At 38.1% G+C, this 15172-nt stretch overlaps 1 protein-coding gene across 1 annotated transcript; it reads right to left on the bottom strand.

Annotated features, from left to right (window-relative positions):
• Positions 1-5997: 5997 nt before the first annotated feature.
• On the bottom strand, positions 5998-6411 carry LOC149154491 (uncharacterized). The gene has a single exon (XM_089444157.1). It carries the CDS (start codon positions 6409-6411, stop codon positions 5998-6000), a length of 414 nt encoding a protein of 137 aa, XP_089300283.1.
• Between the last annotated feature and the right edge of the window lie 8761 nt (positions 6412-15172).

Here is a 15172-nt window from a genome sequence, read left to right as displayed (position 1 = left end):
ACTTAAGGGAAGAACCCTCAATATGTAATTAAGGACATGTTGTATAGATAATTAATAAATCTAATTAAGGGTGAGATAAATATGTTGGATATTTAGATATTCAGGCATCCAAGCTTCCATTTTAATGCTGAGCCCCTTGAGAAAAATAAAATTCAGTATGTCAGAGGGTTTGGATGGGAAAAATTCTATAACATTGGAACTTGCTATAGGGGAACCTTAACAACATTGTTGGAAACTTATTTGAGATTTGGTAATTTCTTAAAAGCAAGAGTCGATTAAAAAAAATAAACCTAGATTTAAATGACAATTAGACAAAACATGTGGTAATTATGTGGAGTCCACATAAGATGAACCCTAGTTTGTGTAGGAAGTAAGGCTTCTAATGTGGCATGTTGATGTGGCTTGATGGCTCGAAATGATGGCATGGCATGACAATGTGGTATTTTGGAAGTATGATAATCTTACATGGACAACTAAGGTGGCAGTCGACATGGAAGGTGATGTGGATCCAGGATCCAAGATTGAACTTCCAAGTGAATGAATTTTTGGAAACATCTAGATAGTGGTCATTTCAGATATCCAAGAGTCAAAATATCTGAGATACATCTTTCCAAATGAATGTATTTTTGGAAAGATCTAGATAATATATGTTTAGGATATTTGAGAGTGGATATCCAAGATCCATATTTCCAAATAAATGGAATTTTGGAAATATATAGATAATGGATGTTTTGGATATTTAAGAATCTAAATATCTATATAATGGACTTGTTGACAAAAGTGCATCACCAATATCAGGATACCAAATGATTTGGACATTAGGGAATCCATAATATTTGAAAATTGTTGCGCGGAAAAGATAAAGGAAACATGCAGATCCATATATGACCTAACAGCTAAAGTGTCCAAATTGTGGATGTGTCATGGTACAATGATGACGCACGGGCACAAGAATGCCATGTGCTAGTTGTATGATTGTTGACATTTAAGCCACATGTTAATTGTATAGTTGCTGACGTGGGACAAAAATGATAAATTTTCAAAGGGCCATAACTTTGTTCATGAAGCTCATAATGATGTAAAATATATATCTTCAAAAAAAATTCAAAAAGGAGAGGATGATGGTGGCCTTAGAAAACATGTTTGAGATGGTTAAAAGAAGAAAAAATTAGTTAACCATACTTTCTTGAGGTGACCTAACAGATTGAGTTTGGATAACTCATACCCTCAATCAAGTACATAGGGAGTTGGTTATGTTACATCAATATTATTGTTCGTTGAGGATATTTTATAGGAAATAATAGTTCCAAGGCACACTATGGAGGAAAATGCCCTCCTTGCTTTAGGATAATTGAAGTTTCCAGTAACTAGAGAGGGCATCCCTTAAATTTAACAAGATTAAGTTATATTTTATTCCCCAATAATAAGGGAAAATTTTCATTCTTATAATATGAAATCTAAGGCTACAAAATATTTAGTGTATACTAAAATATGTACTCTAATGCAAAGATAACATAAATGTGCTAACGACACTTTTTTCTTCCTCAACCGGTACAAGAGAATAATCAAAATAAATGAAATGAAATTTCTTAGTTACATTCATGCAATTTAATTGCTTCAAAATAAAGGAATAAGATATGGAATTCAACAAGGAAATATCTGAAACACTTTAGGTTGCAAAAAGATCATTACTCATACTACCACTAACAATACTAAGTACTATTGTAGTGATATTAAATATAAGCAATTTCATTGTTTCACTCATAAAAGGAAAATAAAGTTTCATCAAGTAAAAAGTAAATGCAACATTTAGTCCTTGAATAGTTAGAAATGTAGGTTTCTCCAAGATAAGGTCTCTAGAAATATTTTAGACTTTAAAGTTGAATGTTTCAAATGTAAAAATAAACTAACACATAAATTGGTCAAGCAAGCGATGAATCCTTCACACAATGGGATCTTTCTCATTAGAGCCATTATATTTTCATTGGTCGGTTTAGATAAAATGAAACCGAGTCCATGCCTTACTTAAACAACGATACCAAATGTTTCTTATTTCCCTTGTTTTGTTTCTTTCGCTGTGTAGTTCAAACTGTCAATCTTTTATAACTGTCCCTTTAACTATCACTTGCATATTATTCTTTTTCTTTGGCTTTTGAATTCTTGATTTATGACTAATTACTGATGGGTCTACCCAAAATGATGTTGTAGTTAATGCAATGGTTATTGTTGTAACTACATATACTAAAGAAGAATTGGAATCATCACAGACATTTAATAATGGCAATTTATTTCTAGTTCATGTAATTGTTTTCCACCTGACATCATTTGGGGTATGATATTCATTCATTTTATTTTGCAATATCCAACTCAGTATATAAGTTGCAATTCATATTTGCAAGAAAATTTGAATTTTTGTAATCACCACTAGAAATGCAAACTCAAGCATCAAATTTTCCTAAATTAAATTTCCTTGAATTGGATCCTCGACATCCTGGAAGTACTCTATATTATTCCAATGTTTTTTCAAGGTATCTGAATAAATTTCATCATAAAAAAACCACCCTTAATAGCCCCCATGAGAAAACATATCATTAAATGCTTTGGAGAATTTGCTTATGAATTCCTAAGCAAATTTCCTAATCTCTTCGCACTTTCCATAAGCAGTAGAAAGTAAACTATGTTTTCCCTTTACTATTATTATTTCCTTAATAGAGTAAGTTAATATCTCGAGGGATTTCTCATTATCTCCTAACTAGTTATTCCTAGATTTAATTACTTCAACAACTACTTTGAATTTATTTCCATGTTGTTCCCATGCTTATTTACAAATTTAATTACTTTATCAACTACTTCAACTTTATTTCCATGATGTTCCCATGCTTTTTTTCTATTTATTCTTAGGCTTATTTCTAAAATTTCACTATTAGAATAGTGAACTAATATTTATGTTTGTTCATTACTACCTTTACCTAGTCCCGTAGACAATGTTTCCCCCTTAGTAAAAATTCTTAGCCTCCAGTTTTTAATGGAGATTTTTCTTCAATTCTTCAAAAGATACCATGATTTTAGCTTATTTAGCTATTTGTTTATTCTTTTGAGCAATATCAACATGATTTTGATTGATAATTTGATGTATTTTCTTCAATAGAGACTGCATATCCACTATTACTTTTTGTGCTTGGGACAATTTCTTTTTCAATTGGATATTTTGCTCTTTTTCAAAACCTATCTCAAATGTTTCTACCTATAAAAGAATTTTTTTTTTCCCTGTTAAATCATTTGTTCTGTCTTCTTCCAAATTTTTATTAATCTTATCATTTTTACTATTTTTCCATGTCAAAGATTTAATTTGATTCTTCATTTGAACCATTTTCCTTTTTAGCTCTACTAGATCCTTACTTTGACCATGTTTATTAGTAGAAAAATTCAACTTAACCCTTAGAGTTTGTATTTCTTTGTGTTTTTCTCTTAACATTAGAGCAACATTTTCTCTATCTCAATCTGGTGTTACCACAATGAGAATTTTTTGTTGCAAAAATGCAATTGTTATAGATATGTTTCTGTTAGCAACTTGCTCAGTTCAAAGTTGTTACTCCAACTTATGAATATGTATCTTCATTTTCCTTACACAAAAAAAGGCTTGTATCAAATCCCTCATTGTCACATCACATGTATACTTATGCCGATCTATCTTGCCTTGCATAGGTGACTTTTCTAGATTAATTGAGAGTCTTCTAGTATCATAATCCTTTTTACTAAGTTCACTAGCTAGTTTATCAACTTTTGGCTACAAAATAGCCATATGTAATTTCCATAATTTTTAATTAATGATAAATAGAAAACTTAAAGGAGTTGGACCATCTTAAGTGAATTGAAATTATAAATCATGCTTTTCTTGTCTCGATACTTTCTTAGCAAGAATCATTTTGGTAAAAGCATATTCTCCTACATTAATAGCTTTTACCATTTCAATAACTCCTTTTCCTCGAAATAATACAACTGGAAGTATGGTTACACTTGCAAAAGAAATGTGTGTGGTCATCATTATTTTCTATGGGATCTTGAGAAGCAATTCTAACCAAATCCTTATCAACTCTGCCTCTTCTTCATTTATCTGTTGCTCTATTGTTTGTTGGTTTGTTATTGCTTGAAAAACTTCAACCTAAGAATTCTTACTAGTTATTTTCTCTTTATCTGCAATAGGAATATGAGAATATGGGGTGAATTTAATTAAAACCATTAGGTTAGAAATAATGGCATGAGGATCATATCTCCATAGTATGTCTTCCTCAAAATCAAAATCCTTTAACATTTTGTCATCTATTGGTAGTGTTGGTCTAATATTTATTATAAAGGGGAAAAATTCAACATGGATAGTAAATGTAGATTTCGCGCCCTTAAATACAAAGTGTAAATCATCTGAATGCAACCTATGTCTGAGATATTATAAAACAAAGGTTCTAGGGCTTATATATATATATATATATATATATATATATATATATATATATAAGAAACCCATATGGTTTGCCTTTTACTCCATAAATCCTCATAACAATACAATCCCTTTTTGAGAACTAGTCACAACTTTTGAACTGTGAATTCATTTGTAAGAGAATTTGTATTTGTTTATAACTCTTATAGGTGGATGATCGTAAATTAAAGTGTAAACCACATACATGAAATCATCAATAAAAATCTTGTAACCATTAGGATTATTATTATAATTTATCTGTAATATTCCTAGTGGATATTAACAGTGATAGACAAAGCAAATACAACACATTACACACAATAAATTGCACACATGATTAGATAACCAGAAATGCTCCATAAACACTCCAAAATGGGCCAATTTCATTATATAATAGAGGGAGTACAATACAAAATGGAAGGAATGCACATGGGAATGCTCAAGGCAAGCTACAAACCCTAGGTGATGAATAACAATTACGCAAACGCTGTAGAATGGCTCCCCTCCAAGAAGTATGTGTTGTCCCTTGTGGAACTACACTATTGGTTGGAAGAGTTGAAGATTTGACCCACTTCTAGTGCTCAATTTTTTTTTCAAAATTAGCCCCGGTCTCCTCTCACCAAAACCACAAAAACTTGAAAAGTGTTTGGGCTAATTCCAACCTCCCAAAAAACCCTATTTTGGAGCTACACCCTCCTAGCCAAAGACCGCGTACTTAGTAGCAAAATGTGTGGAAAAATATTCTTTATTCCTCCCTGAGGTACTGTAGAAATGCTCCGGGAAATTCTTCCTCAATCTGGAGAGACACTCCACCACAAATTTCTGGCACAAAATGGTTGAGCCCAACAACACGAAATATTTGTCTAATAACCCCCTGCGTAGGCCCAAAATTGACAAATTCGTCTCTCTCAAAGGAAGTCACCTCCAACTAAAAAACTCTCCAAAAATGTTGGCCTACCCTTGAAGCAACTTCTCCAAATTTCTCCCAAAAAAACACCCCTGGGAACTTGCTGAAATGAGTGGCACGAATTAGATTCTTTGTCCTCCGTGGAGTATGAACTTGCTAGGGGAATTGGCTAAAGAACACTCCAAGAATCCACAAATCCCTCTCTCTATGGTAATAGAATTTACATCCCTAGGGTGGCACTCGAAGTCCACTGAAAGAAGGGTGAGTTCTCCACTTGGAAAACTCTGTGCTAAGTAGAACTTGTGACCTAGTAACTTGATCAACAATAGAAAGAGTTTAGTTATTAAAAATCCCCGATAGCTGCTATCCTCCTCCTATTTATAATTTTATCCTTGCGTCCTCATGTGGGTCCCTCCATCTATCATTTTGACCTCCTTTCCTTAGAAATTCAAATTTCTCTCCAAGGGGTACGTATTTCATTAGGGGGTGGCCTCCACATTCCACTAGCTAAGTGATTTTGACCTCCCTTCTCCTAAATATTATTTCCAAAAACACGTGGGTCCCCCATAATAGCCAAAAATGAAAAATTGTGAATCTTTATTTAGCAAAAAATATTTTAGGAAGGAACATTACAGTCCTCCCCTCCCAAATGTTGCTTGTCCCCAAGAAATTGCAATGCCAAACGCTGAAGTATGTGCTCACCCTCCCAAGTGGCATCCTCATCTGGTAAATTCTTCCAGCATACCAAATATTCTTTGATAATTCTGCTCCTCAACTTCCTCTCTCTAGTCTCCAAAATGGCCTCTGGCTCCAGCACTAGGTGCCCCTCATCATCAAGTGGGGGTAACTCTGTAGCAGCTGTCACATGTTGTCCCAGCACCTTCTTGAGGCATGAGATGTGAAAAACATTATGGATCTTGCTTCCTGGTGGAAGCTCCAGCTCATAAGCCACCTCTCCTACTCTCCTAATCACCTTGTAAGGTCCATAAAAACGTGGCTGTAACTTCTCAGCCCCCTTCTGCTTTAGCATGGACTGTTTGTATGGCTGCAAACGCAAGAAGACCAAGCCCCCCTCCTCAAAATGCCTTTCGACCCTGTGCTTGTCTGCATACAATTTATGTTGGTTTTGGGCGGTCTATAGGTTGTCCTGGAGAGCCTTGAGGATGTCTTGACTCTCCTGTATCCAATATTTGGCCTTTTGGGCCCCACTCTCCAAAAAAATGTTAGTGAAAGATAAAGCATCATATCCATACAAGGCTCAGAAAGGTGACATACTGATGGACATGTGGTAGGCGGTGTTGTAGCAGTACTCTCCCAAGTGCAGCCACCTCATCCACGCTCACTGCTACCCCATCACATAGTTCCTCAAATACCCTTCTAGCCATTTGTTGACTGCCTCGGTCTGCCCATCTATCTGAGGATGGTAACTAGTGCTAGGAGTGAGCTCTGTGCCCACCAGTCTGAAGAGTTCCTGCCAAAATGCTCCCATAAAGTGGTTGTCCCTATCACTGACTATGGTCTTGGGAAGACCATGCAGCCAAAAAACCTCCCTGAAAAATAGCTCCGCAACTTGCGAAGTAGAATACTGAGTGGGGATGGCGAAGAAATGGGTGTACTTCATCAATCTGTCCACCACTACATAAATGCAGTCCCGACCCTGTACAATGGGAAGTCCTATAATGAAATCCATCGAAATGCTTTCCCATTTCCCCTCCAGAATGGGAAGCAGTTGTAGCAGCCTAGCTGGATGGGTCAACTCCCCCTTGTTCCTCTGGTAGGCCTCACACTCCTGTACATGTCTCAACACATCCCCCTTGAGGCCTTTCCACGTGAAATGCTCCCAGACCATCCTGTACGTCTTCAAGAATCCTTGGTGCCTAGATAAAGGAGAATCACGTGTTGCCTGCAGAATCCTCTCCATCAACTGTGATATTGGTACCAAAAATATGCACCCGTTGTAGTAGATGACATCGGACATCACCCTACAACGCTCATCCCCATGACTACTCTCCAAGATCTGACATTCCCTAGGATCCTTGGAGTACTCCACTAGAAGTTGTGCCTTCCAATCTTGACATATCCTCATGAGCGAAAGTGTCAAGGGCTTCCTGGACAAGGCATTTACCACCACATTGTGCTTGCCATTGAGATACTCTATGTAAAAGTTGTAGGTCTGGATAATGCTGAACCACTTCTATTATCTGTCAATGAGGCCCTTTTGCCCCAGAAAATGGAGAAGACTGTTGTGAAAAGTCTCCACTCTAAACCTGTTTCCCACCAAGTACTACCGAAATTTGGTCAATGCATGCATAATGGCCAACATCTCCTTGTCGTAAATAGAGTATAACCTCTCATGCAGAAGGAGCTTCCAGCTCTCAAAAGCAATGGGATGACCACCCTGTGACAGTATTGCACCCACACCTTGACCCAATGCATCACACTCCAAAGTGAACGACTGAATAAAATTGAGGAGTTCCAATATCGAGCAAATTCTCATCACCTCCTTGAGGTGCTCAAATGTTTCCTATGCCCTATCTATCCATGCGAATGCCCCCTTATTGGTCAAATCGGTGAGGGGAGCTGCCAACTGTGAGAAGCCCTTCACGAACTTCCTATAATAAGTGCATATGCCCACAAAATCCCTCAACTCAGCCACATTTCGGGGCACTGGCCAATCCTGGATGGCTCTAATCTTCTCCTCATGCACCCTCATGCTGTCCTCTATAATGATACACCCAAAATAGAATATCTTTGTCAACCCAAACTAACAATTTGACAATTTGGCATAGAACTGATGCTCCTCCAAAATACGTAACAACATCTCCAATTGGTGTAGGTGCTCCTACCAAGTTCTGTTATAGATCAGAATGTCGTCAAAGAATACCAACACAAATCTCCGTAGCTGCTGATGGAACACCTGGTTCATGCAAGACTGGAAAGTGGTAGGTGCATTGGTCAGCCCAAAGAGCATAACCAAAAACTTAAAATTCCCATCATGGCAATGAAAAGTTATCTTGGGGATATCCTTCTCACACACCCTGATCTAGTGATACCCCGAACGTAGGTATATCTTAGAGAAGTACTTGGATCCTCTAAGCTCATCCATCAAATCATCAATTCAGGGAATGGGGTACCGGTTCTTCAGAGTCTTCTTATTGAGGGCTTCGTAATCAATTCACTTCCTCAGCATGCCATGTTTCTTCTTCACTAGGGAAACTGATGAAGCGAAAGGGCTAGAATTGGGCCTGATATGCCCCAATGCCAAAAAATCCTAAATGGATCGCTCGATCTCATCCCGGTAGACCTTCGGATGTCTGTAAGTGGTTGTAATGACTACCTACACCCCTAGCTCTAGCTCAATGGTGTGCTCAAATCCTTTGTCAGGTGGTCATCCTGGTGGGATGTCTCCAAACATTACTGGGTATCTGTCCAAGATAGCCTGAATATCCAGGTGAGGTGGCTTGGGCTAACCCCCAACCTTAGAAATCCTCAACTTCACTGCCCACTTGAAGTCCCCATGTCTCAAATCATCCTCCATCTGATATGCTGAGACTGTCTGTGGTGGGTACAAGTGCATGCCCCTCAAGACCACCAACTTCCCATCTGGCCCCACGAACTCCATCTCCAGCTTCTGCCAATCAGTAGTCACTCGCCCTAGAGAGTAGAGCCATTGGAAACCCATCATGACATTAGTTTTTATACATCCACCATGAAGAAATGATCAATCACTGAGTAGTTCCCCATGGTCATTGTCAAAGCAGGGACATATCAGGTACACTGCATGGTCCTATCCCCCGACACAAGAACCGAAAACCCCTCAAACTCCTCCTTAGTAATTCCCAACCTTTGAAATATATGCGCATCAATAAAGTTGTGGGTGGCCCCACTATCTACCAAAATTTAGACACACTTCCCCTTCATTGTGCCTCAGATGCTCAGTGCCAAAAATTTGGGCAACCGAAGCAATGAAGCAAGCACTTCCCTAGCGGGTGCCAAAGGTGATTCCCCAGGTGGTGGTGCCGGAGGTGGTTCCCGCATTGCCTGTGTATCATAGTCACACCCATCAACCTCCAACTCCACATTATCTTCCTAGTCACTATCAAAGAATACCTCAATGTAATGGGCCTTTCCAACCATTAATCTATGACCTGGTGCTCAAGGTTCCTGACAAGTGAAACATAGTTTCCTTTGTCTAAGGTATCCCCTAGTCTCCTCGTCCAACTTCCCTCACCCTTGGTTGGCTCTCAGTGGTGGAGCCTTAGTGTCATGCCCCCTAGGAGGGAAATGAGCTCATTGTGGGATCGATGCCCTGGTCTTTGGGATTGTGTCCAGCAAATCTCACGTACAAGTCATGACCTCTAGTAGTGTGATTGGTCTATGAGATCTCACCAACCCGCATAAAGGCTCAAGAAACCCCTCAACAAAATTGTAAGCCCTCATAGCCTCTAAAAAATCCAACACCATCATGGATACCCTAAAAAACTTTGATATGTACTTCTCATGGCTGCCGGTTTGTTTGAGTTGCGTTAGCTCTCTAAAGTGGGCCTTTGAGTCCTTCCGGTCAAAATGCTCTATCACCCTCCTTATGAAGTTCTCATAAGAGGTTATGCTTGCGTGCCCAAGCGTAGTTAGCCCATTAAACCACCAGTTGTGGGCTTCACCCTCCAACTGTAAAGTATCCATCTTGATGACCTCTACATCTATAATCCGGCTGAGATGGAAATATGTGTCCAGTTTCTCCACCCAAGCCGTAGCCGTGAACTTGGAAGACCCATTGAATGTGGGAATGTACATCCTTCTGACAGTGCGTTGTAGCTCTATTATCTGCGTGCTAGAACCCCCTATGCCCCTGTCCTTCTCATTCTGCTTGAGCTAGTAGAAATCTCTGAAGGAGAGGGTAGCTCAAAAATCATTTCCCATAACCTACCATTCCTAGAAATAGTCTCCCATGGGCATCTCATCCTACCCACCCTACTCACTAGGTACTAAGGGTAAAAACATGGGAAAAGTAGTCTTCGTTGGCCCACTAAAAGATTATGGGTGAGTCACTAGTGAATGGTGGTCATACTGGTGGGGATCCCCTAAAGTTTCCCCAATTAGAAATTCTCGATGCAAGTTCTTGTCTCAATTCTGCTGCTTGAGTTCATCCAATATCTCCCTTTAACCTTGTTGAGCTAATTTATTCACACAAATTAACACAAATATTCTTTATCAATCCGGGTTGGTAATACTTGAAGGCAAGTCCACTATATATGAATATCAGATGTAATCAAACTTGAAAGATAAGTTTTCCAAAAACTAAAGAAGTGCATATTACAAATATAACCTATATTAACAATTCCAATTCACTTTGTAAAGAGGGAAAGCTGAAATGGCTCTTAACTTAAGAGGTCCAATTCTTCCTCAATTATTACTTGATGAACAGAAATCAGAAACTAATAGCTTAAGATGGAAAAATCATTAATGAAGGGAGGCTCCTAACTTAAGAGACCTTTGGTATTTTCCATCATAATTCATTCACCATAATGCTATCAATTGAAAACCAAAAATACATAAGAAAATTGCTTGCATGTAATCAAGGAAAACTAGTTACAATTCACCAAATTAACAGAAGGAGTGCTCAACTTGAACACTTTGTTTTTCCGACTTACTAAAGTGATGAATAAACTAAGATTTAATGAAATAAATCATCACACATTAACCATAAACCAATCTGAAATAAAGCATGTAAACAAGTTCTACAATAACCAGATTATGGAAAATTAAACTAGTCTAAACAAAGAAGTGTACTTAGCTTGGAATGGGGGCCCTCCACCCTTGCTTTGCACACTTGAAGATTGATATCAGAAGCTTAAAATTCAGTCACACATCCACATTATTGAACAACAAAATAGTAATAGAACAGGTTCTTCAAATTAGCTCTCAACTCCAAAATGTCTCAGCATGAAATTATACAAAAGTCAATACATAAGCCATCAAAGTCTTGGCTTTAAATAGAAGTTTTGTGAAACAAACTGATCTATAATCTTTCTAACAAACATATCTACTCATATTCACCTATCTAAGTCGAATTCATCAATCCCATCCCAAGAAATATGGTCAATCCCATAAAATCTCAAAACTGCTCTATTTCTATGGATTTTCTGAGTGACTAGTCATGGTTGACCAACACTAAATGGGCCTAATAAAGCTTGTTCTGATCGAACCAAGTAGAGCTGGCTTAGTCCTAGTTCCCAAGCTGTCCATCCATGCATCAAACTCGTGCCCAAGTGTCCTGCAAACATGTCATCCATATAGCTATTACGGGAATTTCTGAATCTGTCAATATTTGCACTTGAAATCAAATTTTCATAAAAACTTTAGAATTTGAAAAATTAAAATTAAATACCTGAATAGACATGAAATACATCAAAATGGGATGGTTATAGTGGAAAATGGATGGAAAATATATGGATTAAGTAAGTTTCCTTTAGCAAAAATAAGACCAAAATCAAGGGCCAATAGACCTTTGGCCAAATCATTTAGGTCCTTTAAGAGGCTTTCAAATGTTGTCTCCTCTTTACTCCTTGGCTCCCCCATATTTACCCCCTCCATTCCTATTCTAGTGCTTCCGTATCAGGGGTGATTTCCAACTCCCTTTCCCTACTCTGGTATCTCTGCCTCCAGTAAGTCACGTTCTTCCTATCCTCCAAGGTCATAGAAAAATCCCATGACTGAGCCACTATAACATTCCTAGTGGATATTAACAGTGATAAACAAAGAAAATATAAAAACATTCAACACAATAAATTGCACACACGATCAAATATCCAGAAATGCTCTAGAAACATGCCAAAATGGGCCAATTTCATTATATAATAGAGGGAGTACAATATGAAATGGAGGGAATACACTTGGCATTTCTCAAGGCAAGATACAAGCCCTAGGTGATGAATGAAAATTTCCAAATGTTGTAGAATGGATCCCCTCCAAGAATTCTATGCTGACCCTAGTGGAATTGCATTGCTGGATGGAAGAAATGATTATTTGACCCACTTTTAGTGCTCAGAAAATTCCACAAAATTTTCCCCAGTCTCCTCTCACCAAACCCACAAAAACCTAGAAAGGGTTTGGGCTAATTACGATCTACCAGAATTACCATATTTTGGAGCTATGCCCTCTTGGCCAAAGACTGTGTCCCCAGTAGCACAATATGCTGAAAAATCCTCCTTATTCCTCCCCAAGATGCTGTATAAATGCTATGGGAAATTCCTCCTGAAGCAAGAGAGAGACTCCACCATGCATTTCCGGCACAAAATGGCTAATCCACAACACCATGAAATCTTTGTCCAATAACTCCCTGTGCAAGCCCAAACTTGAAAAATTCATCTCTCTTAAAGGAAGTCACCTCTAACTTCAAAAATCTCCACAATTGCTGGCCTACCCCTGAAGAAACTTCTCCAAAATTCTCCCTGAAAAACATCCCTGGGAACTTTTTAAAATGAGTGGCACGAATTAGCTTTTGCGTCCTCCCTAGAGTATGAATTGACTGAGAGAATTGGCTGAAGGACACTTAAAGAATCCACAAATCCCTCTCTCTATGGTAGTATAATTTAGATCCCTAGGGTGGCACTCAAAGTCCATCGAAAGAAGGGTGAGTTCTTCCCTTGAAAAAACCTGTGCTAAGAAACACTTGTGACCCAACTAAAAAACTTTAGCAACAATAGGAAGAGTTGAGCTAAGAAAAATCCCCAATAGTTGCCACCCTCCTTCTATTTTTAATTTTCTCCTTGCCTCTCTCCTCATGTGGGTCCCTTCATTTAACATTTCGACCTCATTTCCTTGCCAATTCAAATTTCTCTCTAAGGGGTGCGTATTTCATGAGGGGGTGGCCCCCACATTCCACTAGCTAAGTGATTTTGACCTCCCCTTTCCTAAGTATTATTTCCAAAAACACGTGGGTCCCCCATAATAGCCAAAAATGCAAAATTGTGAATCTTTCTTTAGCAAAATTTCTTTTAGGAAGAAACATTACAGTCCTCCCATCCCAAATGTTGTTTGTCCCTAAGCAACTGCAATGTCAAATGCTGAAGTATGTGCTCACCCTCCTAAGTGGCATCCTCATCCGGTAAATTATTCCAGCATACCAGATATTCTTTGATAATTCTACTCCTCAACTTCCTCTCTCTAAAAACATTATGGATCTTGCTTCCTGGTGGAAGCTCCAACTCATAAGCCACCTCTCCTACTCTCCTAATCACCCTGTAAGGTCCACAAAAATGTGGTTGTAACTTCTTATTCCCCTTCTGCTTCAGCGTGGACTGTATGTATGGATGCAAACACAAGAAGACCAAGTTACCCTGCTCAAAATGCCTTTCGACCCTGCAAATATCCACATACAATTTCTGCTGGTTTTGTGCGGTTTGTAGGTTGTATTGGAGAGCCTTGAGGATGTCTTGACTCCCTTGCATCGAAACTTTGGCCTTTGGGTACCTGCTGTCTCCAAAAACAATGTCAGCGAAAGATAAATCATCGTATCCATACAAAGCTCAGAAAGGTGACATATCAATGGACATGTGGTAGGTGGTGTTGAAGAATTACTCTCCAAATCAAGGTGCTTCAAGGTGCTGAGTTGATTTAATTTACAATGGAAAATAATCATATCCTTTAGGGTCAAATTATTGTTGAATTTGTTAGAATTATTGAGGATCAATTTGTAGGTTGAATAGTTGAGCGAATTATTGTGAATCAAGTTGATGATAAATTATTTGTCATTCCTAGAGGCTTAGCCAACAAAATTCTTGGAGCTCAAATTTCCTTTCTCAATAGGGCCACATTATTTATTAGCCAAGAATAAAATTTCCCAGTTGCTAGGAATCGAAGGAGGGCCGAGATGATTTTTAAATTATGGGCCAAGTTGCTCTTTCAAGGAAGGCCACGTGGAAATGTATTTAAAGGGTTGAATCACCCCATCAAGGAGGTACAAAATTGACTATAGTTGGGGGCCGAAACATTTAGTTGATAGGTTGATTTGTCAAGGAGATCAGGTTCCAACATTTCAAAGGTTAATTGCCAAATTTTGCTTTAAAGTTTTTATGTAAATTTCCTCTTGAGAATTCCATAAATAAAATATTGCCGAGGTTGTAGCATTCATTTGATTTCTTGGTTTTACATTATTTAATTTGTTGGTAATTTATATTGTGTGAACTTTTGAATTTCTTATGGTGTATTTGGAATGGAAATTCATGGAATATTTTTTCGAAGTAGATTATCTAATATCTTAGAGAAAATAATACCAAGGAATATTACAGTGGCATCATAGTTTTGCATATTTCCAACCTAAAAGGGTTACCATAGTTGATGCTTCTAGGAAATTGAGGGTATATAACTTACATGATGAAAAAGAAGGAAAATGAGAATCCCCACTTAGAACAAGAGGAAGGAGAAGGAGAAATGGGGCACTGTGAGGAACAACCCTGAGAAAGATTCAGACACATGATGAATGATTTAGCTAAAGGGCAGTTGGAGATAGTCCAGGAGATATCTAAAGGACAATGTGAGATGACCCAGGAGTTATGTAGAAGACAAAATGAGGTGGCCTAGATGATAACTAGAGGAAAACATGAGATGACCTAGGCCCTGAAAGATGGTTTTCAATCCGTAGACAACCTTCATGGGAGTCAACCCAATAATGGAGTAGAAGGTTCACACATAAACTACAACTTGTTCCAAGGAGATGATAATCACCATCCTGAAGCCAGTAATTCATCCATTCCAATTCCCATGCTAAAACAAGCTTTGTCAAGGCCAGT

This window comes from Pinus tabuliformis, chromosome 9 (genome assembly GCF_031772625.1).
Source record: "Pinus tabuliformis cultivar Carrire ecotype Pingquan chromosome 9, CPIR1, whole genome shotgun sequence".
Taxonomy (NCBI): Eukaryota; Viridiplantae; Streptophyta; class Pinopsida; order Pinales; family Pinaceae; genus Pinus; species Pinus tabuliformis.
Note: the sequence above shows the minus strand (reverse complement) of the source record. Positions and strands in the feature narration are given on the sequence as shown.